Consider the following 24717-nt stretch of genomic DNA (forward strand, 5'->3'; position numbering starts at 1 on the left):
CTATTGCCCTTGCCAAGGAGCCCAGGTTTCACAGGAAGACCAGGCATATCAAGCATCGCTTCAACTCCATTCGTGAAAATGTTCAAAATGGAGACATAGATATTTGTAAAGTGCATACGGACCTGAATGTCGCAGATCCGTTGACTAAACCTCTTCCTCGAGCAAAACATGATCAACACCAGAACTCTATGGGTGTTCGATTCATCACAATGTAACTAGATTATTGACTCTAGTGCAAGTGGGAGACTGTTGGAAATATGCCCTAGAGGCAATAATAAAATGGTTATTATTATATTTCCTTGTTCATGATAATTGTCTATTGTTCATGCTATAATTGTGTTATTCGGAAATCGTAATACATGTGTGAATACATAGACCACAACATGTCCCTAGTGAGCCTCTAGTTGACTAGCTCGTTGATCAATAGATGGTTACGGTTTCCTGACCATGGACATTGGATGTCATTGATAACGGGATCACATCATTAGAAGAATGATGTGATGGACAAGACCCAATCCTAAGCATAGCGCAACATCGTGTAGTTCGTCTGCTAAAGCTTTTCTAATGTCAAGTATCTTTTCCTTAGACCATGAGATTGTGCAACTGCCGGATACTGTAGGAATACTTTGGGTGTGCCAAACGTCGCAACGTAATTGGGTGACTATAAAGGTGCACTACAGGTATCTCTGAAAGTGTCTGTTGGGTTGGCACGAATCGAGACTGGGATTTGTCACTCCGTATGATGGAGAGGTATCTCTAGGCCCACTCGGTAATGCATCATCATAATGAGCTCATTGTGACTAAGTAGTTGGTCACGGGATCATGCATTACGGAACGAGTAAAGTGACTTGCTGATAAAGAGATTGAACGAGGTATTGGGATACCGACGATCGAATCTCGGGCAAGTAACGTACCGATTGACAAAGGGAATTGTATACAGGATTGCTTGAATCCTCGACATCGTGGTTCATCCGATGAGATCATCGTGGAACATGTGGGAGTCAACATGGGTATCCAGATCCCGTTGTTGGTTATTGGCCGGAGAGTTGTCTCGGTCATGTCTGCATGGTTCCCGAACCCGTAGGGTCTACACACTTAAGGTTCAATGACGCTAGGGTTATTAGGAAGACTTGTATGTGATTACCAAATGTTGTTCGGAGTCCCGGATGAGATCCCGGACGTCAGGAGGAGTTCCGGAATAGTCCGGAGGTGAAGATTTATATATGGGAAGTCATCATACGGTCACCGGAAATATTCGGGGCTATACCGGTATTGTACCGGGACCACCGGAGGGGTTCCGGGGGTCCAACGGGAGGGTCCACCTGCCCTGGAGGGCCTTATGGGATGTAGGTGGAAGGGAACCAGCCCCAAGTGGGCTGGGGCGCCAAACCCCCCTAGGGCCCATGCGCCTAGGGTTGGGGGAACCCTAAAAGGGGCGCCCCCTTGGCTTTGGGGGCAAGCGCCCTCCCCCTTGCCCCCCCCCTCTAGATCCCGTCTAGAGGGCCCGGCCCCCTTCCCCCTTCTCCCTATAAATAGAGGGGTGAGGGGAGGGCTGCAACACCACATCCAAGGCGCAGCCCCTCCCCTCCCCAACACCTCTCCTCCTCCGCGTGAGCTTGGCGAAGCCCTGCCGGAGAACAGCCACTCCATCACCACCACGCCGTCGTGCTGCTGTTGGAGCCGTCTTCCTCAACCTCTCCCTCCTCCTTGCTGGATCAAGGCGTGGGAGACGTCATCGGGCTGCACGTGTGTTGAACGCGGAGGCACCGTTGTTCGGTGCTTAGATCGGATTCGTCCGCGATCTGAATCGCTACGTGTACGACTCCTCCAACCGTGTTCTTGCAACGCTTCCGACTCGCGATCTTCAAGGGTATGAGGATGCACTCCCTTATCTCTCATTGCTAGTTACTCCATAGATTGATCTTGGTGATGCGTAGAAAAATTTTAATTTCTGCAACGATCCCCAATACGATGGTCTTTTCCTACCAATCTATCCCCCTAGGGGCATGCGTAGTAGTACTTTGCTTCAAGGGCTGATAAACTTTTGCAATAAGTATGTGAGTTCTTTATGACTAATGTTGAGTCCATGGATTATACGCACTCTCACCCTTCCATCATTGCTAGCCTCTTCGGTACCGTGCATTGCCCTTTCTCACCTCGAGAGTTGGTGCAAACTTCGCTAGTGCATCCAAACCCCGTGATATGATACACTCTGTCACACATAAGCCTCCTTATATCTTCCTCAAAACAGCCACCATACCTATCTATTATGGCATTTCCATATCCATTCCGAGATATATTGCCATGCAACTTCCATCATCATCATATACATGACTTGAGCATTCATTGTCATATTGCCTTGCATGATCGTAAGATAGCTAGCATGATGTTTTCATGGCTTGTCTATTTTTTGATGTCATTGCTATGCTAGATCATTGCACATCCTGGTACACCGCCGGAGGCATTCATATAGAGTCATATCTTTGTTCTAGTGTCGAGTTGTAATATTGAGTTGTAAGTAAATAAAAGTGTGATGATCATCATTATTAGAGCATTGCCCCATCAAAAAAAGAGAGGCCAAAGAAGCCTAAATAAAAAAAGGGGCAAAAGAAGCCCACAAAAAAAGAGAAAAAGGGGCAATGTTATTATCCTTTTACCACACTTGTGATTCAAAGTAGCACCATGTTCTTCATATAGAGAGTCTCTTGAGTTATCACTTTCATATACTAGTGGGAATTTTCATTATAGAACTTGGCTTGTATATTCCGATGATGGGCTTCCTCAAATGCCCGAGGTCTTCATGAGCAAGCAAGTTGGATGCACACCCACTTAGTTTCAGTTTGAGCTTTCATACACTTATAGCTCTAGTGCATCCATTGCATGGCAATCCCTACTCCTCACATTGACATCAATTGATGGGTGTCGGTGTCAAAACCGGCGGATCTCGGGTAGGGGGTCCCGAACTGTGCGTCTAAGGCGGGTGGTAACAGGAGGCAGGGGACACGATGTTTACCCAGGTTCGGGCCCTCTTGATGGAGGTAATACCCTGCGTCCTGCTTGATTGTTCTTGATGATATGAGTATTACAAGAGTTGATCTACCATGAGATCAAAGAGGCTAAACCCTAGAAGCTAGCATATGGTATGATTGTCTGTTGTCCTACGGACTAGAACCCTCCGGTTTATATAGACACCAGAGGGGGCTAGGGTTACACAAGGTCGGTTACAAAGGAGGAGATATACATATCCGTATTGCCTAGCTTGCCTTCCACGCCAAGTAGAGTCCCATCCAGACACGGGACGAAGTCTTCAATCTTGTATCTTCATAATCCAACAGTCCGGCCAAAGGAGATAGTCCGGCTGTCCGGAGACCCCTTAATCCAGGACTCCCTCAGTAGCCCCCGAACCAGGCTTCAATGATGTTGAGTCCGGTGCGCGGTATTGTCTTCGGCATTGCAAGGCGGGTTCTTCTCCAAATCTTGAATGTCTGTTAAGTAGTGTCCGGCCCATAAATGTTGGACTTCCTGGCTTCTGTGCTCAATAAAGGCTATCTTCCCCGCGTCGAACGAATACGAGGAGCCAGGGCGTTTTTACATTCACCCCCCTAGCCAGGTAAATAAATTGTCTATTAAAGGGATGGGGATTCTTAGATCCAATCCATACCATCCTCCCACGGCGAGAATCCATCGAAGCGCACTTCAAAAAAATCCACTCCAACATGGCCGACCACCGCAGCTCCTCCTCCCGCCCCCGTAGCCCTAAGCCCGGTGATTGGGAGAGGTGTTCCGTACCACATAGTCGATTAGTAGAGCTGCAGGCTCAGGGATTTCTCCCTCCAGCGTATATGGTCCCCGTCCGAGCCAGGCTCATCACCTATAATGGCGGGGAGCAAGCAGAGAGCTTCCCTAGCCCCTCTAAGGGGGAGCGGGTGTGCCTTGTTCCTTACTTACTAAGGGGACTCAGATTTCCAATTCATCTGTTCCTTCGCGGGCTCCTGGAGTTTTACGGCCTTCAACTGAATAATTTCACCCCTGCTTCCATATTACACATCGCCGGCTACGTTGCCCTTTGCGAGCTATTTCTGGGCTACGAGGCTTATTTCGAGCTGTGGAAAAGGTTATTTTGCCTTATGCCCCGCACACAGAAGGGGTCACTTTATCAAGTGGGCGGAGCCGAAATATGGCGCATCGCTGAAACTGGATACCTGTCCGGTACTCCGAAGAAGACGTTCGAAGACTGGCCTTTGGAGTGGTTTTATATGGAGGACGTCCCCCTTCCAGACCCTGTTCGGCGGGGTCTTCCTGAGTTCAACAATGCTCCTCTGAAGAAACGCCGAAGCTGGCGCCCACGGAGCCCCCAGGAGGAAGACAACGGAGAAGTCCTTTACCTGATGAACCGGATTAAAGCGCTGGCTCAATCAGGATTGACAATAATCGAGGTTATGTCAATATGCATAATGCGGGGAGTGCAGCCACTTCAATATCGAGGGCACCCCCTGTGGTGTTTTAACGGGGAAGATGATGCCACCCGTTGCGGGCGTAAGGGACCGGACTTCGCTGCTGCTTTGGCAAAAATTATGTCCAAGTTATTCAAGGGAGAGGAAGAGGAGTTCATCCGTATCAAGCCACGGGATGGATTCTCCATGTACAACCCTCCAAGTTGGGTGAGTTATACCTCTTTACTCCCATTCTTCCCGCATTCTTTGTCGTAGGTACTCACCTTGCCATTTTACGGCAGGAACTGCAAAAAGCTGTAAGGGAGGTCAACAGCCCATCTCCATAACCAGAGGACCCTGGCCGGGCCCTCGGTCCCGGGCTCGAAGAGGATCTGGACATATTCGTGGAGCTGATAGACATGCAATTCTATCAATTGAGCTGCGATGACGCAATGGTGGCCATAACGGCCACCTATCCCGGATTGCTCCCTACGTCGCACGTAAGAAAAAACAAAATCCCAACTCCAAGAATAGGATCCCCTTTTAGACACTTCACCTACCGTACATATATGGTGTTTTACAGGGAAGGCATTCAGGACGCCGTGTCGAACCCGCAGCAACTCGCCAACAAGAGGCACCAAAGCCGGGTAGGCCAAAAAGGAAGGTGGTCAGGATGAGACGCCGGCGCAGAGGTATGACACAAAACCTCGCTCCGTGGTTGTCGTCTTTCTCAAAATGCAATGACGTCCATGCTTATTTAATAGAAAAAACACTCGCCAGAGTATATCCAGAGAGGCTGCCGATCACGCCTCCACCAGTCGGGCTCCAGGGTCGGACATAGAGGCGGAAGCCAACATTGGGGGACGTCGGATGCTCCTCCTACAGAGGATGCAGATAGACTATCCGCTACAAATTCAGAAGTGGAGAGCGCCATGAATCATAGGTGTTGTTGGGCCGTACTCCGTGATGCTTGCTTCTCACCAGAGGCATTTGATGCCTTCAATTCTGGAGACGCATACCTCCGTGCTACTCAAAATGGTCTAGCCAGAGCCACGGACCAGTATGTAAGGGATATACGGGTAAGCAAATCTGATGATTATATGTATCGGTTGAAGGAAATATGCCCTAGAGGCAATAATAAAGTTATTATTTATTTCCTTATATCATGATAAATGTTTATTATTCATGCTAGAATTGTATTAACCGGAAACATAATACATGTGTGAATACATAGACAAACAGAGTGTCACTAGTATGCCTCTACTTGACTAGCTCGTTAATCAAAGATGGTTATGTTTCCTAACCATGAACAAGGAGTTGTTATTTGATTAACGGGATCACATCATTAGGTGAATGATCGGATTGACATGACCCATTCCATTAGCTTAGCACCCGATCGTTTAGTATGTTGCTATTGCTTTCTTCATGACTTATACATGTTCCTATGACTATGAGATTATGCAACTCCCGTTTGCCGGAGGAACACTTTGTGTGCTACCAAACGTCACAACGTAAATGGGTGATTATAAAGGTGCTCTACAGGTGTCTCCAAAGGTACATGTTGGGTTGGCGTATTTCAAGATTAGGATTTGTCACTCCGATTGTCGGAGAGGTATCTCTGGGCCCTCTCGGTAATGCACATCACATAAGCCTTGCAAGCATTGCAACTAATGAGTTAGTTGCGAGATGATGTATTACGGAACGAGTAAAGAGACTTACCGGTAACGAGATTGAACTAGGTATTGAGATACCGACGATCGAATCTCGGGCAAGTAACATACCGATAACAAAGGGAACAACGTATGTTGTTATGCGGTCTGACCGATAAAGATCTTCATAGAATATGTAGGAGCCAATATGAGCATCCAGGTTCCGCTATTGGTTATTGACCGGAGACGTGTCTCGGTCATGTCTACATTGTTCTCGAACCCGTAGGGTCCGCACGCTTAAGGTTTCGATGACAGTTATATTATGAGTTTATGAGTTTTGATGTACCGAAGTTAGTTTGGAGTCCCGGATGTGATCACGGACATGACGAGGAGTCTCTAAATGGTCGAGACATAAAGATTGATATATTGGACGGCTATATTCGGACACTGGAAGTGTTCCGGGTGATTTCGGAGAAAACCGGAGAGCCGGAGGGTTACCGGAACCCCCCCGGGAGAAGTAATGGGCCATATGGGCCTTAGTGGAGAGAGAGAGGGGCAGCCAAAGGTGGGCCGCGCGCCTCCTCCCCCTGGTCCGAATTGGACTAGGAGAGGGGGGGCGGCGCCCCCCTTTCCCTCTCCCTCTCCACTTCTTTCCCCCTCCTAGTAGGAGTCCTACTCCTACTAGGAGGAGGACTCCTCCTTGGCGCGCCATAGAGGGTCGGCCGGCCTCCTCCCCTTGATCCTTTATATACGGGGGTAGAGGGCACCCCTTGACACACAAGTTGATCCACGGGATCATATTCTTAGCCGTGTGCGGTGCCCCCTTCCACCATAGTCCTCGATAATATTGTAGCGGTGCTTAGGCGAAGCCCTGCGACGGTAGTACATCAAGATCGTCACCACGCCGTCGTGCTGACGGAACTCTTCCCCGACACTTTGTTGGATCGGAGTCCGGGGATCGTCATCGAGCTGAACGTGTGCTAGAACTCGGAGGTGCCGTAGTTTCGGTGCTTGATCGGTCGGGCCGTGGAGACGTACGACTACATCAACCAAATGCTTCCGTTGTCGATCTACAAGGGTACGTAGATCACACTCTCCCCTGTCGTTGCTATGCATCACCATGATCTTGCGTGTGCGTAGGAAATTTTTTGAAATTACTACGTTCCCTTACATCGGTAGCCCCTGAGACTTGAAATAGTTAACACAACTGATTTAAGGATCATTATTTGTGCAGGTTCTTACGGAGAAGAATTCCCAACTATCTCAAGAGCTGGACGAGTGCAAGGCCCAGCTGGAAACCGCTGTTGCCGCGTTGAAGGAGTCCAAAAAGGGTCCCCCTGGTAACTTTTTTTGTCTATTGCAAAGAATATCGGTACTAGGTAGTATGTGTCATGTATGCACACCTAATAATGGATGTTGCAGGTGGCCCCAGAGTGAATCCGTAGGCCGTGGAGGCAGATACGGCATGTGATGATCGACAGCGAAATGCTGGTGAGCGCGTGCTGACGCGAGTCAGGCAGGAGAAAAATGATCTCCAAGATGCCAATATCCGGCTGGGCGTGGAACTGAAGGATGTCCGAGCCCAGCTTACGGACTCCATGAAGGAGAATAAACGGCTTCAGCACGGCATTTTTAGTAAGTGCTTGGACGAACTTTTTAAAGGAGTTCGGAGGAGAAGCCTGTTAACAGCGTTATGTCTGCAGGTATGCTGAAGGATCGTCCCGTAGAGCAGATGCCCGGGTCTTCGGGTGATCTTCTACCAGAGCTCTCACAACTTCACGAACAAGTTCGGCAGGTGATGCAGAGTATTGCTCAAGCCTTGTGGCCATCCACGTCCCCACCAGGAGGCATGGGGGAGCTTATAGAGAAGCTCAAGGGAGCATGGCGGCGCTTCCGATTATGGAAGATATCAGCCTGCCGACAAGGTGCGAGGGAAGCCTGGGCTATGGTGAAGACACGGTATACCAAGGCTGACCCAAACCACATGGCCGAGGTCGGACCTGTGGGGCCCGATGGGAAAGAGATCCCCGTCAGTTTAGTGTATGATCAAGTAGAATTAGCCGCAAAGTATTCCCAACAGGATTGTAGGCTAGACAGCCTGTTGGATGGTATAGAAGAAGAATTTAATCAGTCTTAGTGACTGTGTACTTCAAGTGCCATATGTAATGTCCCTAGCCGGATTGTAAATCATTTGTCATGGCGGACCTTTTCGCTTCAACCTCTGGACCCGATAGTCCGGAGTGTATCCGAATACCCACTCGGTTATATAAAAACTGGGGTATGCATGGAAACCAGGCGTAGGGGTCATAAGTGCTTGAACAGACAAGTACCCAACTAGCTATGTTATATTACATGGATAGTAAGAAACATCTTCCAGGGAGAATAGTTCCGTTAAGGGTTCCTTTCCCTGGGTACGCATGCCCTAATGTGCATGTACGAACTGCGAGACGTAGGCTAAAAACATCTGGGGGCGTGTAGTAATTGAAATCAAAGTCATATTTTATTCACCAACCGAATATTCCCTTAAGAACGCTAGCTTTCGGCTTCACCCAGTCTGAGGTACACATCCGGCTGACCCGGCAGTAACAATCGCAAAGGTTCTCCCCTTATGCCCTAGCCGAATTAACGGGAATGTAGGGCATAAATACAAGAGCCAAGCAACCCAGCTTGGCCAAAACTTAAGTCATATCGATGCATATAATGGCGAAAAAAGGTACATGTGGAAGAATAACACATGTGCGGGGCATAAAGCCCGGAAAGGTAATTAAATTAAGCTTCTGTATAGGAAGCCCCCAGGTATATTGAGCGCGGTTAGCGCATCAAGATTGTGTAACCAAAACACAACTGTAGCTCTTTAGGTCCTTGAAGAGAAAAGAGAGAAAGAAAGAGAGAAAAAACAGATGTGCAAAAAATTCATGGAGGTAAGGAGACGAACATAAAGTCCGGCGCTAGGTGTAGAATCTTCGGAGTCTGGCTGCGTTCCATGGGTTTGGCTCGAGTCGATTATTCGATGCATCCCGTAGACGGTACGCTCCACCGGTCAGAACATGTTCGATAATGAAGGGACCTTCCCATTTGGGCTTGAGCTTGTTCTTTTTCTTCTCCGGCAGGCGTAGAACTAGTTCACCAACATTATAGGTTTTGGCCTGCACTTCTCTGCTTTGATACCTTCGAGCCTTTTGCTGATAGAATGCGGAACGGGCTTTTGCCACGTCGCGCTCCTCCTCCAGGGCATCCAAACTGTCCTGCCGATCGAGCTCGGCCTCTCTTTCTTCGTACATGCGCACTCGAGGTGAGTCATGAATTATGTCGCAAGGTAGCACCGCCTCGGCGCCATACACCATAAAAAACGGTGTGTATCCGGTAGTGCGATTCGGCATGGTCCGCAGCCCCCAAAGTACGGAGTCGAGCTCCTCTACCCAATGAGTGTATGATTCCTTTAAAGACCGGACTAATCTGGGTTTAATGCCGCTCATGATAAGACCATTCGCTCGTTCGACTTGACTGTTAGTTTGCAGATGATAGACAGAAGCATAATTGAGATTAATGCCCATGTTGCTGCACCAAAGTTTCACCTCGCCGGCTATAAAGTTTGTGTTGTTGTTAGTGATGATGCTGTGGGGGACGCCATAACAATGTACAACCCCGGATATGAATTCTATCATCGGTCCAGATTCAGCCATTTTGACAGGTTTGGCTTCTATCCATTTGGTAAATTTATCCAACATGACCAGTAAGTATTTTTTTTCTTATGGGTTCCCCCTTTGAGGGGTCCGACCATATCGAACCCCCAGACCGCAAAGGGCCAAGTAATGGGGATTGTTTGGAGGGCGGTAGGTGGCATGTGGCTTTGGTTTGCAAAAAGCTGGCAACCGACACAATGTTGTACCAGATGTTGTGCATCTGCCCGGGACGTCGGCCAATAAAAACCTGTACGGAAGGCCTTGCTTACAAGGGCCCGGGATGCGGCATGGTGGCCGCCGAGTCCGGCATGGATTTCTACCAAAAGCTTCCACCCTTCCTCTTTGGAGATGCACCTTTGAAGGACTCCGGTTGTGCTTTTCTTATAAAGCTCTCCCTCATGGACCTTGTAGGCTTTAGATCGCCGCACTATGCAGCAGGCCTCATTTTGGTCCTCGGGTAATTCCTGTCCAGTTAGGTAGGCCAGGAATGGTTCTGTCCACGGGGTGATCAGGGCCATTATCTCATGGGCTGAAGGTGTTATTTCGGTGGCAGAGCCTCCGATTGTGTTAGGGTATTTGGTATCTGGGGTTGTGGCCGGGTCCAGACTATTTTTGCTGGTGTCCCCTTCCCATACCATAGATGGTTTAAACAGTCTTTCTAGGAAGATGTTCGGTGGGACACAGTCGCATTTAGCACCGGTACGGGCTAGGATGTCCGCCGCCTGGTTGTTTTCCCGAGCCACATGGTGGAATTCGAGCCCCTCGAACCGAGCTGACATTTTGAGGACGGCGTTGCGATATGCCACCATTTTCGGATCCTTGGCATCGAAGTCTCCATTTATTTGGGATATTGCGAGGTTCGAGTCCCCACGCACCTCTAGGCGTTGGATGCCCATGGAGACTGCCATCCGGAGGCCGTGTAATAGGGCCTCGTGTTCGGCTGCATTATTGGAGTCTGTATATAGTATTTGGAGCACGTATTGCACTGTATCTCCGGTAGGGGACGTCAAGACGACGCCAGCCCCCAGACCAGCCAGCATTTTAGAGCCGTCGAAGTGCATGATCCAATTGGAGTATGCGTCGTACTCTTTAGGGAGTTCGGCTTCTGTCCATTCGGCTACGAAATCAGCCAGTACTTGTGACTTAATGGCTCATCGTGGCTTATCTGTTATGTCGAATGGGAGGAGCTCGATGGCCCATTTGGCAATCCGGCCCGTGGCATCGCAGTTGTTTATTATGTCATTGAGTGGTACTTCAGAGGCCACCGTAATTGAACACTCTTGAAACTAGTGTCGTAATTTCCGGGATGCCATAAATACCGTGTATGCTATCTTTTGGTAATGTGGGTACCGTGATTTGCATGGAGTGAGGATGGTGGATACATAATATACCGACTTTTGAAGTGGGAATTTATGTCCGTCCATCTCTCGTTCGACGACGAGCACTGCACTTACAACTTGGTGAGTTGCCGCTATATATAATAGCATTGGTTCACCAACAGTTGGCGCGGCCAGGATTGGGTTGGTGGCCAGGATGGCTTTTATTTCTTCCAGTCCGGCCGTGGCTGCGTCCGTCCACTCGAAGTGTTCGGTGAGCCGAAGAAGGCGATAAAGGGGAAGTGCCTTTTCTCCTAATCGGGAGATAAAGCGGCTTAAAGCCGCCACACATCCAGTCAATTTCTGGATTTGCTTGAGGTTAGTTGGGATAGCCAACTGCGACAGAGCTCGGATTTTAGCCGGATTTGCTTCAAATCCTCTACTGGAGACGATGAAGCCCAGGAGCTTTCCGGTGGGAACGCCGAAAATGCATTTTTTCCGGATTGAGCTTAATGTCGTATGTTCGGAGATTGGTGAACGTGAGCCTCAAGTCGTCTATTAAAGAGTCGACGTGTCTGGTTTTTATGACCACATCGTCTACATATGCCTCCACAGTCTTACCGATCTGCTTTTCCAGACATGTCTGGATCATGCGCTGATATGTTGCGCCGGCGTTTTTGAGCCCGAAGGGCATTGTGTTAAAACAGAAGGGGCTGTATGGCGTGATGAATGCCGTTGTGGCTTGATCAGACTCTGCCATCTTAATCTGGTGGTAACTGGAGTATGCGTCGAGGAAGCACAATGATTCATGTCCTGCGGTAGCGTCAATGATTTGATCGATGCGAGGGAGTGGGAAGGGATCCTTTGGGCAAGCCTTATTAAGGTCTTTGAAGTCGACACATAGGCGCCAGGATTTGTCCTTTTTGGTACCATCACCAGGTTTGCTAGCCAATCCGGATGTTTTATTTCTTTAATGAATCCGGCTTCCAGTAGCTTGGCCAGCTCCTCTCCCATGGCTTGTCGCTTAGGTTCAGAGAAACGCCGAAGCGTCTGCTTAACCGGCTTGAATCCTTTTAGAATATTAAGGCTATGCTCGGCCAATCTGTGTGGGATTCCTGGCATGTCTGAAGGATGCCAAGCGAATATATCCCAATTCTCGCGCAGAAACTCCCGTAGTGCGGCATCTACAGCGGGGTCTAACTGTGCCCCGATTGATGCTATTTTTGTAGGGTCCGTTGGATGGACTTGGAATTTAACTATTTCGTCCGCTCATTTAAAGGAGGTGGACTTGCATCTTTTGTATAGTATCACATCGTCCCTGTCCATCGTGGAGCGCAGCGTGGTTAACTCCTCCGCCACAAGGGCTTTGGATAATGCCTCGAGGGCTAGTGCGGCTGTTTTGTTCTCGGCGCGGAGTGCTATGTCTGGATCACTAGCTAGAGTGATAATTCCCTTGGGTCCGGGCATTTTGAGCTTCATGTACCCGTAATGGGGTATGGCTTGAAAAATCATGAATGCCTCCTGCCCTAGAAGGGCGTGATATCCGCTACTGAACGGGGCCACTTGGAATGTAATTTCTTCGGACCTGTAATTCTCCAGAGTGCCGAATATCACATCAAGTGTGATTTTTCCAGCGCAACGTACCTCCCGACTAGGGATGATTCCTCGGAAGGTCGTACTACTTTGCTCAATACGGTTGATGTCTATTTCCATTTTTTGGAGAGTCTCCTCATAAATGAGGTTTAATCCGCTGCCGCCGTCCATGAGCACCTTAGTGAGACGAAAGCCGTCCACAATTGGACTGAGGACCAAAGCGGCTGGTGCTCGGGCTGTTCGGAATTTAGGTTCGTCACTGGCATTGAAGGTGATAGCCGTGTCACTCCATGGATTTATTGCTTCCATGTGGCAGACTTCGGCAAGGCTACGGAGTGCTCGCTTGCGCCTATTATTTGAGGCGAAGGTCTCGAAGACCGTTAATACTGTATTGTTATCCGTGGGAAGGTGCTCTGAGGTATTTTGGGTGAGAAGATCCTCACCGCTTTTGGCCACCTGCCAGAGTACCCAACATGCTCTAAGGTTGTGTGTTGATATGGTATCCGGTGTACTATGGATTTTGCAGGGCCCATTAAACCATCCCTCCAATACGGTTCCACGCCCTGTAGTGGGCTTTTGCTTCTTTGTAATTGAGTCAGGTGACTTATGAGAGTGCACCCTTTTAGTTCGGACTGGGGGTTTTGTCAGAGCCGGATTATCCAAAAATTGTGTTTGGGTTTTCCAGGCACTTTCCATCGCACAGTATTTTCATACTATGGCCACCAGGTCGGCGAAGTGTGCTACGTCACGGCGACTTATGGCGTTGAGGACTCCCTTGTCCGTGCAATTGTTGCAAAAGAACGAAATTGCATCTTCCTCGCGACAGTCCTTGACCTTGTTCATTACAAGGAGGAATCTGGCCCAATAGTGATGTACTGTCTCTTGGGGCGCTTGCCTAATGTGGGAATGATCGATTGTATCTGGGTGGGTGGGTGGATTTAAGTCCAGACCTTGACCCAATCTATGATCCCGGGGCAGGGGAGTTTCCGATCTTGGAAGTTCGGGCTACAGGATGTTGCCCTGTGGGTTCGGTATGCGGCCTGATTCTAGATTCAGGGTTAGGGCGGTGTCCTCCCGTGAGCGAGTATCCTGTTCGGAGAGCTCGGGAATATGGACATAGTTCATCCTCAGGATAGAGGGAGAATCTCCGCATTGCTCCTCCACCACCGCTATCTGATGGGTGACCGGCGGAGAGTTAATCTCCCTTTGGTCGGGTTTAAGCCTGATTCGATCGTAGTCCGTAGTGACTCCCAGAGCGGCAATGTGATCCAAGAGCTCGTTCAAAGAGGAGAGCTCCATTGGATCCATCTGCTCGGCAAATTTCGAGCCGATGTGGAGGCTATTTTCGATGACCCGAGAGGTCATCGTCGGCGCAGCGGCCGAGCGGGCGGTCATGACGAAGCCGCCTAGTCGGAGAGTTTGGCCTATAGCCAGGGCTCCCCCAGAGATGATGTCGTCCTTGACAACGAGGCGAGCCATCCTCCTTATGATGATGACACAGTGGAACTCTCAATGAAAGCACCAATGTCGGTGTCAAAACCGGTGGATCTCGGGTAGGGGGTCCCGAACTGTGCGTCTAAGGCGGATGGTAACAGGAGGCAGGGGACACGATGTTTACCCAGGTTCGGGCCCTCTTGATGGAGGTAATACCCTACGTCCTACTTGATTGTTCTTGATGATATGAGTATTACAAGAGTTGATCTACCACGAGATCAAAGAGGCTAAACCCTAGAAGCTAGCCTATGGTATGATTGTCTGTTGTCCTACGGACTAAAACCCTCCGGTTTATATAGACACTGGAGGGGGCTAGGGTTACACAAGGTCGGTTACAAAGGAGAAGATATACATATCCGTATTGCCTAGCTTGCCTTCCACGCCAAGTAGAGTCTCATCCGGACACGGGACGAAGTCTTCAATCTTGTATCTTCATAATCCAACAGTCCGGCCAAAGGATATAGTCCGGCTGTCCGGAGCCCCCAAATCCAAGACTCCCTCAATGGGCATCTCCATAGCCCGTTGATTAGCCGTGTCGATGTGATACTTTCTCCCTTTTTGTCTTCTCCACACAACCTCCACCATCATATTCTATTTCACCTATAGTGCTATGTCCATGGCTCACGCTCATGTCTTGCGTGAGGGTTGAAAAAGCTAAAGCGCGTTAAAAAGTATGAACCAATTGCTCGGCTTGTCATCAGGGTTGTGCATGATGTGAATATTTTGTGTGGTGAAGATGGAGCATAACCAGACTATATGATTTTGTAGGGATAACTTTCTTTGGCCATGTTATTTTGAGAAGACATGATTGCTTTATTAGTAGGCTTGAAGTATTATTGTTTTTATGTCAAATGATAGACTATTGCTTTGAATCACTCGTATCTTAATATTCATGCCATGATTAGATACATGATCAAGATTATGCTAGGTAGCATTCCACATCAAAAATTATCTTTTTTTTATCATTTACCTACTCATGGACGAGCAGGAATTAAGCTTGGGGATGCTGATACGTCTCCGTCGTATCTATAATTTTTTATTGTTCCATGCCAATATTCTACAACTTTCATATACTTTTGGCAAATTTTTATACTATTTTTGGGACTAACATATTGATCCAGTGCCCAGTGCCAGTTCCTGTTTGTTGCATGTTTTTTGTTTCGCAGTAGATCCATATCAAACGGAGTCCAAACGGGATAAAAACCGACGAAGATTTTTTTTTGGAATATATGTGATTTTTGGGAAGAAAAATCAACGCGAGACAATGCCCGGGGGGGCACGAGGCAGGGGGCGCGCCCTGGGCCCTCGTGGCCAGCCCGTAAGGCGGTTGATTCCCTTCTTTCACCGCAAGAAAGCTAATATCCGGATAGAGCTCGTGTTAAAATTTTAGCCCCATCGGAGTTGAGCGCCGATTGCCACCAGGGGCCATCATCATCACCGCAATCTTCACCAACAACTTCACCGCCATCATCACCAACTCTTCCCCCCCTCTATGCAGCGGTGTAACCTCTCTCTTACCCGTTGTAATCTCTACTTAAACATGGTGCTCAACGCTATATATTATTTCCCAATGATGTATGGCTATCATATGATGTTTGAGTAGACCTTTTTGTCCTATGGGTTATTTGATGATCAAGATTGGTTTGAGTTGCATGTTTTATTATTGGTGTTGTCCTATGGTGCTCTCCGTGTCGTGCAAGCGTGAGGGATTCCCGCTATAGGGTTTGCAATATGTTCATGATTCGCTTATAGTGGGTTGCGTGAGTGACTGAAACACAAACCCGAGTAAGGGGGTTGTTGCGTATGGGATAAAAAGGACTTGATGCTTTAATGCTATGGTTGGGTTTTACCTTAATGATCTTTAGTAGTTGCGGATGCTTGCTAGAGTTCCAATCATAAGTGCATATGATCCAAGTAGACAAAGTATGTTAGCTTATGCCTCTCCCTCAAATAAAATTGCAATAATGATTACCGGTCTAGTTATCGATTGCCTAGGGACAAATAACTTTCTCGTAACAAAAAGCTCTTTACTAAAACTAACTTAGTTGTGTCTTTATCTAAACATCCCCTACTTTTTATTTACGTAATCTTTATTATCTTGCAAACTTATCCAACAACACCTACAAAGTACTTCTAGTTTCATACTTGTTCTAGGTAAAGCGAACGTCAAGCGTGCGTAGAGTTGTATCGGTGGTCGATAGAACTTGCGGGAATATGTGTTCTGCCTTTAGCTCCTCGTTGGGTTCGACACTCTTACTTATCGAAAACTGTTGCGATCCCCTATACTTGTGGGTTATCACGTATCATCGGCGTATTGGAGAACAGTGGGAGGCAGGTGGGAGAAGATGGGGTGGTGGAGGGCAGCCTCTGAGTTATGGAAGATGAGTTGTTGGAGCAGGTCAGCGACGATGAGGAAAAGGTAGGGGGAAGCCGGGTCACCTTGCCTCAGGCCGTTCTTGCATTGGATCCAGTTGCCTGGGACACCATTCAGGAGGATGGTAGCTTTGCCCGTGTGGCGAATGTTTTGGATCCAGTTGCGGAAGGTTTGGGAGAAACCACGAACGGACAGAATCCTGTCTAGGGTAGGCCAAGCCATGGAATCAAAGGCTTTTTGGAAGTCGGGCTTAAAAACCATGGTTGGTTGTTTGCGAGTGTGACAAGAAATAATGAGATCGGCTGCAAAAATGTAGTTCTCGGTAATATTCCTGTCGGAGATGAACCCAGTCATGAGATCGGTTGTTTGCGAGTATGAGCGGTTTGAGGCGAGAGGTGAGGACTTTAGCAACAACTTTGATTGGGCAGTTCTGCAGAGAGATGGGTCTGAAGGCGTCGGGTGAGGTTGGCGTGTCCTTCTTTGGAAGGAGGACAATGTGAGCACGGTTTATACGTTCTATATCTACCACGCCTTGGTGAAATTGGGAGAAGAAGGGTAGCATGACGCGTTTGACTAAGGGCCAGTAAGTTCCATAGAAGGATGGCCCGAAACCTTCTAGCCTAGGTCTGGCTTGGGGGTTCATTTGGAAGAAAGCAAGTTCGATTTCCTCTTCGGAGAAATTCTCATCAAGGATGTGGAGGCCGGCCACAGCCTGTGGGGTATATAGCATGCAGATCAAAATCACAGGATGCATTGGCTGGAGTACCGAGGAGGGGGACGAAGAAATCCCTAAGAATCTCGGCTTTATGGTGGTGAGAGGTGAAGTCATCGCCGTCGCGTGTGAGTGTAAAGATTTTGTTCTTCCTAAAATGTTGGGAGGCAGACATGTGAAGAATTTTGTGTTTTCCCACCGTGGATGGCCCATGACACTTGAGCACGCCATCTCCAGTAAGTCATTTTTTTGGATTGTGCATTTAAGGATTGAGATGATAATCTTACGAGTGAGGAGTTCTGGTTGGGAGAGAGCCCTAGATTCTTCAGCGTGGTCTAAGGCAGCGATTGCAGATTTGCAACGAGATTCGCAAAGAGGAGTAGGGACACGTGAACATGCCCATTTTTTGAGGTCAGCCCATGATTTTTTGAGAGAGGAAGCGAGGGTAGTGGCCGAGTTGGCTGATGATGTGGCCAGGGATGGGGCCCAGCATCTCCTAACAATATCTCCGCATGGATGGAAGTTGGCCCAGCCAGGCTCAAATTTAAAAAAGTTGGACCGGGGGATCGTTGTGGTGACGTGAATGAGGAGGGGGCGTGATCGGACGTGAATCGTGTGAGCGATGATAGAGATGTGTTAGGGAAGGCGTTGGCCCAGGCTAGGTTAAAGAAAGCGTGATCGATCCATTCTAAGGTGGGCGTTTCTCTATTGTTCGACCAAGTGAATGGGCGATCGAGGAGCGACAGCTCGATGAGGGCTAGGCCGTCTAGGGTTTGATTAAAGGCGTTGGCCTCAGACTGCCGGAAGGCATTGTTATTTTTGTCAGAGGGGAAGCGAAGGAGGTTGAAGTCTCCAACAATCAGCCAGGAAGAATCATCTGGTTGTGAGATATCTAGGAGCTCATCCAGGAAGGATTGTTTGAGCGCACGTAAAGAGGGGGCGTATATATTGCTAATGGCAATGTTGCGAGCACATGTCGTTGATTTCAGAATTAGGGTGGAGGAGAAGGTGAGGTGAGTGAACGAGACAACTTGGAGAGAATTTGTGTTCACGGCAAAAATAGTGTTGCCATCCGTGCCCACAACTGGTAATGAGAAGACTTGGTCGAGTTGACGTGGCTAGAAAGATCTTAGCTTGGGGTCGGAGTAAGTATCAAGTTTTGACTCTTGCAGAAGGGCAATGTGAGGTTTGATCGCAATCAATTCAGGGAGGACGTCAGAAAACTTGGCATCGTCCCCTAAGCCACGTACATTCCAAGAGCAAATAGAGATTGCAACATTACTCGTTAAAAAGGTTCATACACCGGTAGGTAAAGCAGAAGTACAAGGGTTCTACGGGAGCAAAAGTTACAGAGTGACGCGAAGACAGTACTGGATCTAATGACAGCAGACACGGTGACCAAAAGAGCAACGACGCACTTCATACATGCGCTGTAACAGAGACGGACGAGAGTGTCGGACTACGCCCCGATGACAAGGGGCGGTGCACGCCTAGGATGCGGATCATGGTGCGTCGTCCTCGCTGGAGGCAGAGGCCTCGGATTCAAGGATGGCGTCAACATGGCCGTCATCGGCACCACACAGCAGCGTAATGGCAACCAGGTCTTCAGGAGAGGCAGGAGAACCATCGACAGTGTTGAGGCGGGCATCCTGGATGGCATGATCAATGGTTGTGCCCACGTCCGCAGCAGAGAGGCGAGCGGCCTTGGCCTTGACGGCCTTGGCGAGCATGGAAGAGTACTTAGCCTCCTTGCCAGCAAGCCGCACGCGACGACGCAGCTTGTCTTTGAAGTAGGAGTGGTCATGAGATGTCCTGCGATGCTCCTTGCATATGGTGCTCTCGTGGGTGTCTAGATCCTGAAGAGAGAGATGCGTTCGTCGTGGCAGTGGTTAGCGTATTGTTAACAGAGGCTAAAGGATTCGAATGATTAAGCGTCGGAGAGGATGGGGCGTTACCATTTGCACGTGACGATTCTTCAGCATAGAAAGTGAAAATGGGAAGGGCGGCAGTGCCGGCAGGGGGCGGCACGAGCACTGTGAAAACGGACGTGTCCGACGGCACCAACGGGCCATCACTTCAGTCGAACACTAAAATAGCTAAGATAAAGCAAATGACCAGCAGCCTCATGAAGTGCACAGTCACGACGCTACAAAATTAATGGAGGAGTACACGGCATATCACACATCGGTGCACATACAGAGGACCTGAAGTTATTTTTCACAAATCATGGGCGTCCGTATCGTCCCGTCGCGGCCGATTGATTTGATTATCGTTCGCCGCGATGATGTCACAGTAGCTCCCCTGCAGCTCTTCCACCAGCTTCAGCAAGGCGACACGGGAGGTGCCACCGTCGCTCACCGCTGACTTGGCCGCCTTCTGAGCCCAGGCCGCCTTGGCTCGCATTTTCTGTCCGTCCGAGTCGCCGGCGTCCATCAGCCTCCTGATCTTGTGCTCCACCTCCGCCCTGCCCACCACGGCCCCGGCGCCCCCGGCGGCCGTTATCCTCACCCCGGCGCCGATGATGTGCGTGACGTGGTGCGCGTTCAGGTGCTGCTCGGCCATCTGTGGCCACACCAGGACGGGCTTCCCCGCTGCCAGGCTCTCCATCACCGAGTTCCACCCGCAGTGGCTCAGGAACCCTCCCACCGCGGGGTGAGCCAGCACGCTCCTCTGCGGGATCCACCCGCGGACGATCCTTCCGTGCGGCCCCACGTCCACCGGCGGCGACCACGCGCCGGACCGGACGGCCCAGAGGAATGGGTGGCCGGACTGCACCAGCCCACGCGCCAGCTCGTCGAGCTGCTCGTCGGAGACATGGGCCTGCGTGCCGAACGACACGTAGACCACCGACTCCGGCCGCTCCGCCATCTCGTCGAGCCAGGCGAGGCACCCCTCCGGGTCCTGCTCATCCTCGCGCTCCGGCACGTCGCCGGCGGCGAGGAACAGAGGGCCCACCAGCCAGGCGCGCGCGCCCGGCTGGTAGAACGACATGAAGGCCGATACGTAGTCCTCTTCCAGCATGGCGAAGCTGTTGACCAGGACGCCCCAGCTGCGCGCGTCGGACTCGCCGATGTCATCGATAAGGAACCGGGTCACTGGGTCCTCGGCGTCGCCGAGCTTGGTGATCGTGTCCGGGACATCCGCCGCCGTGATCCTCACGTGTTCCGGCATATGGGCGACGTGGAAGCTTGCGCCGTGCTCAGCGACAGACGGCGGCGGGCTCGTGATGAGCGACCTGCAGGTGGCCATCGAGAAGCAGGACATGCCTTGGAACACGATGCGGCGGACGCCTGCGTCGGCCGCGACGCGGTGCGTGAACCCGAGGAAGGAGTCGGAGACGAGCACGAGCGGCGGAGCCGGGAGCGACGCCATGAACTCCGCGAAGGGCGCCCGCAGGAGCGCCGTGGCGCGCAGGAACGTCGGGTACAGGTCCGGGCCGGGCAGGGTGTCCGTGGACTCGACGCCGGATGGCAGCGGCGGCAGCGAGGGGAACGGGAGCACCGCGAGGCGCACCGACGCCGGGAGGCGGCTGCGGGCGAAGGCGAGGTTGGCGGGCGTGATGACCACGGTGATGCGGAGGTTCTTTTGGTGCACGGCGAGCGCCGTGGCGAAGTGGAGCAGTGGGAGGGTGTGGCCCTTGGCCATGAACGGGAACACGACTACGTGGTCGCGGCCGGCCTGGTTGCCCGCTCCGTCCGCGGCATGGGTGGGTGCAGCGGCACCGTTGTTGTTGTTGGTGGTGATGGCCATGGCAGGGCGTTGCCGTGTGGTTTGCAGGTTGGGTTCTGAAGGGTTGAGGTCTATGGTGAGGTGACGTGAGGCGAGGTGAGGTGAGGTCCTATATAGAGAAACTCAACGCATGGATCGTGTGTATCCCTTTTGTATATAGGAGTATCTTTTTGATATGCGGAATCAATGCTCTTCTGGATATGATATCTGTATCTCTGTATTATTGCAGACACTTTCTTTTTTCAAGTATAGTCTCGGTGCATACACTTATAAGGTAGTCTGAATTTAATTGTACTTCATCCGTTTCTAAATATAACTCTTTTTAAAGATTACAATATGAACTGCACATGGAGCCAAATGAATGAATCTACATTCTAAATTAGTACATCTATATACATCCATATATAGTTTATATTAAAGTTTTTAAAAAGACGTATATTTAGGAATGGAAGAAGTATAATCTTGTCACATGCGGCGTCTATAAAAGGTGAGAAAGTCAAGGTCTAGTTTGAGTGCACCTCTCTATCCAGCTATCTCAAATTTTGGGAACTCATGTAGTAGCGGTTCATTGCCAGTGTGCTATTTGGTTCATAATTGCAATAGCAACGGTTATTATTGCCATAGCATTGGTTCATTTATTAGGATACTCCCTCAAAGCTCAAACTCGTATAAAATATTTTAGATCACTACTTTAGTGATCTAATAAAAGATTTTATATTAGTTTACATGAGAAGTACTAGTATTGCAGGAGAATCAATTTCAGTCCACATGTGGCCAGTTTCTTCCTACCACCCTACTCGTTGCTTCCTTTCATGGCTTTGTACAAGTGTGCATGATGGCACAATGCACTTCTGTTGCGTATATCGTTTACATATAGTGGGTAATTTTAATGAAGATTGAAGAGAGAGGAACCTAAAGCTCTCCGTGACAAACAACATTTGTGTTCATGGGCAATTGGGCAATATCACTTGCTTCTGGCTCAATGTTTGGCTAACCTCAAGTGTAAGCTTTCCAAATCTCTTCATCCACCCCACCAGCCCAAATCTTCTAGTGTCCAGTGTCATAACCTCTTTTTTTATAACAGAGACACTAGAGGCACCTGGCTTTAAATTAATAAAGCCCATAAACTAGGCAGCTTAACAAACTACAACCAATCAGATAAACCTGAATCACATAATCACCGTGGTACATGGTGTAAGGCCCAAAAGAGAAGAATATGCAGGCCCGAGCATAAGAACCCCTTCCCTACGACGACTAAATGGTACAGACTTTGTCTATCACACTTTGCATGGCTTCAATGTCACGTTGTTTCTCCAACGAAGCCCATTACTGTAGAAACATATTGCATTTGAAGATAACATCAGCTAGGTGCGACATGAAAACGGATTAGGTGATGATTTTATTATGGATGTGCCACAAAGCCCAAAGCAAAGCACCCACATAGCGCCACGGAATTTGTTTGTTAGCACCCCGCTGCGCATGAAGCATCTCTAGCAGGTCCCTACCGGACAGAGGATTCCAAGATTGACCGAAAGCTTCTCGCACTACACACCACGCAAAACGTGCGAGATGGCAACGGACTTGATTAGCATCTTTCGGAGCAGCGCGGAGCGCACAAGCACCCGTGGCTGGCCCTTGCCTATTGGCTACGTTGACTGAGGTTGGGAGATGGTTCCTAAACATCTGCCATAGAAAGATTTTCACTTTTAGCGGCAACTCCGTCTTCCAGAGACTCGAGTTTGCTCATCGATGATGGGGTAGGAGGGCAACTGCTACTGGAGAGTGGCCGGTGGGCGGCGCGGCAACAAACAAAGTATCTGTGATGCCTGCGACGGTTAGCACATCTGTTCCTATGAAGGGGAGAAGTACGGATTCGAGTGGGCGATGTGTGTTGCTGCGAGCCAGCAGGGGTCTCGTTGTCGGCATTCGCCGCGTAACCATACTCCTCACACCCACGGGTGGGAGCATGGGGGTGAGATGTAGCGGGTGAGGGTCGGAGCACATGGACGCGGGGGAGGGGGAGACACAGTCGACGAGATCCGACGGCTAAGTTTTGGCCGATAGGACGGTGGCTAGGATGACCAATCTGGCGATAGGAATGGTCGCCCGACAACCAGTATCGACCAAAACAAAAACAATATACTTTGCTCGCTCATAGTTGGCGATCAGTCGGCAGGAAGGAGTTTGATCGAACTAATTCGGTCGCCAGGGGAAGCTGCTCCCGGCAATGCATCGGCCCCTCCCCTCAATCGTTAGCCGGGGAGGGCCAGGGCGAACCCCCATTGGCGAGAGTCCCAGCATATTGCTTTATTTAAAAAAATGTCATGAACAAAAAATACATAATTTTCGTATGAATAATCAAAGAAACATGAAATGTATAGTTTACATGAATATGGAAATATGAAAAATGCCATGCTACTTTACAAAAATGCCATGCTAATTTATAAATTTACATATGGATGATTAGAAATGTGTCGTGTGATCTAAAAAATATGAATTTTGCCGTGGAGATGTTTCATTGTGAAAAAAGGCATATTTTGGAGAACTTTTTTACTAAGGACCAAAAACAAAATTTCATCTTGTAATATTTTTGCTTTATTTGGTCTACTATGCAAAAAAATCATTAAAAAAGACATGTTAGTGAAAAAATTTCCATGCCAACAAAAAATAAAATTATTACCCTCTTAATAATAAAACTGTCATCCTCTTAACAATAAAATGTCAGACTCTCAATAATAAGACTGCCATCCTCCTATAATAAAAATGTCATGTTATTAAATAATAAAGATGTCATGCTCCTAATCATAAACTGCCATCCTCTTAATAAGAAAAATGGCATGTTATTGATTATTAAAATTCCATGCTCTTAGTAATAAAAATGGCATACTCTTAATAATTAAAATTATCATGTTATTAATAATTAAACATGACATGCTATTAGTAATAAAAATGCCATGTGAGAAAGTAAATAAATTCTAAAACTGCCATGAAAAAGTTATAAAATGTCCCAAATGTTTGCATGGGTGTATTACAAAAAAGACCTAAAAATTTCCATGCTACATAAAACCCATGGCAAGTTCAGAAAATTCCCCTCTAAAAATTAGGGATTTTCTGTTTTTCCAAAAATGGAAAATATTCAAGATTCTGGATTTTTAAAATAAAACAAAATAAATTAATTTTTTTTCTTCAAATACATAAAAACAAATTTTATTGCATGTTTCCACAAACCTACTTCAGCCCAATTGGTGAAGTGTGCTCACCTGAGGTCTCGAGCTCCCCTCCCCAGGACAAGACTTGCCTGCTCCCTCCCCGTTTGCCCACCCGTGTTCCCTCATATGTGGCTTGATTTGATTGAACAAAATAAAGCCTGGCCCACCCCCTTAAAATCAGGAGGGAAGATGATTAGATTAGAAAGGAAAAAGGGAAAAAAAGACAGCTGTAGGATAAAGTAGAAGCACGGATGGGAGCATGGGAAGGGAACAGGCAAGCCGGATACCCCTCCCCACGCACCTCACGTGAATTTTTTGGGGAAAAAGAGTGAGCGTCCGTCAAAAAACATTTTATATCAAATGACTCCAGCTCATCTACATGGTGTCGGTCCTGTGCCAAGATAACACAGGAAGGCGCTCGCTAGGGTTGGCCTCCTAGCAAATGTTCATCGGATAGAATTTTCGTATATATTTGTTGGCTGGTACCACACAGGTGGTTGTGTCGCATTATACATGCCAAAATGT

The 24717-nt window shown here is 48.8% G+C and overlaps 2 protein-coding genes across 2 annotated transcripts; both read right to left on the reverse strand.

Moving 5' to 3' along the window:
• Positions 1–16464: 16464 nt before the first annotated feature.
• On the reverse strand, positions 16465–16803 carry LOC147964438 (secreted RxLR effector protein 78-like). The gene has a single exon (XM_087529976.1). The coding sequence runs from the start codon at positions 16801–16803 to the stop codon at positions 16465–16467; it is 339 nt and encodes a 112-aa protein (XP_087386102.1).
• A 2526-nt stretch (positions 16804–19329) lies between these two features.
• On the reverse strand, positions 19330–21135 carry LOC125514578 (scopoletin glucosyltransferase-like). Its single transcript, XM_048679912.2, has one exon. It carries the CDS (start codon positions 21002–21004, stop codon positions 19472–19474), a length of 1533 nt encoding a protein of 510 aa, XP_048535869.1. The 5' UTR covers positions 21005–21135; the 3' UTR covers positions 19330–19471.
• Between the last annotated feature and the right edge of the window lie 3582 nt (positions 21136–24717).

The sequence above is a fragment of the Triticum urartu genome, chromosome 6A (assembly GCF_056163025.1).
Source record: "Triticum urartu cultivar PI428250 chromosome 6A, HENAU_Tu73, whole genome shotgun sequence".
In the NCBI taxonomy this organism is placed as follows: Eukaryota; Viridiplantae; Streptophyta; class Magnoliopsida; order Poales; family Poaceae; genus Triticum; species Triticum urartu.

Bases quoted from the DNA above. Each gene is read 5' to 3' on its own strand.
- LOC147964438 (XM_087529976.1), bottom strand. From the start codon at position 16,803: ATGGTTTTTAAGCCCGACTTCCAAAAAGCCTTTGATTCCATGGCTTGG.
- LOC125514578 (XM_048679912.2), bottom strand. From the start codon at position 21,004: ATGGCCATCACCACCAACAACAACAACGGTGCCGCTGCACCCACCCAT.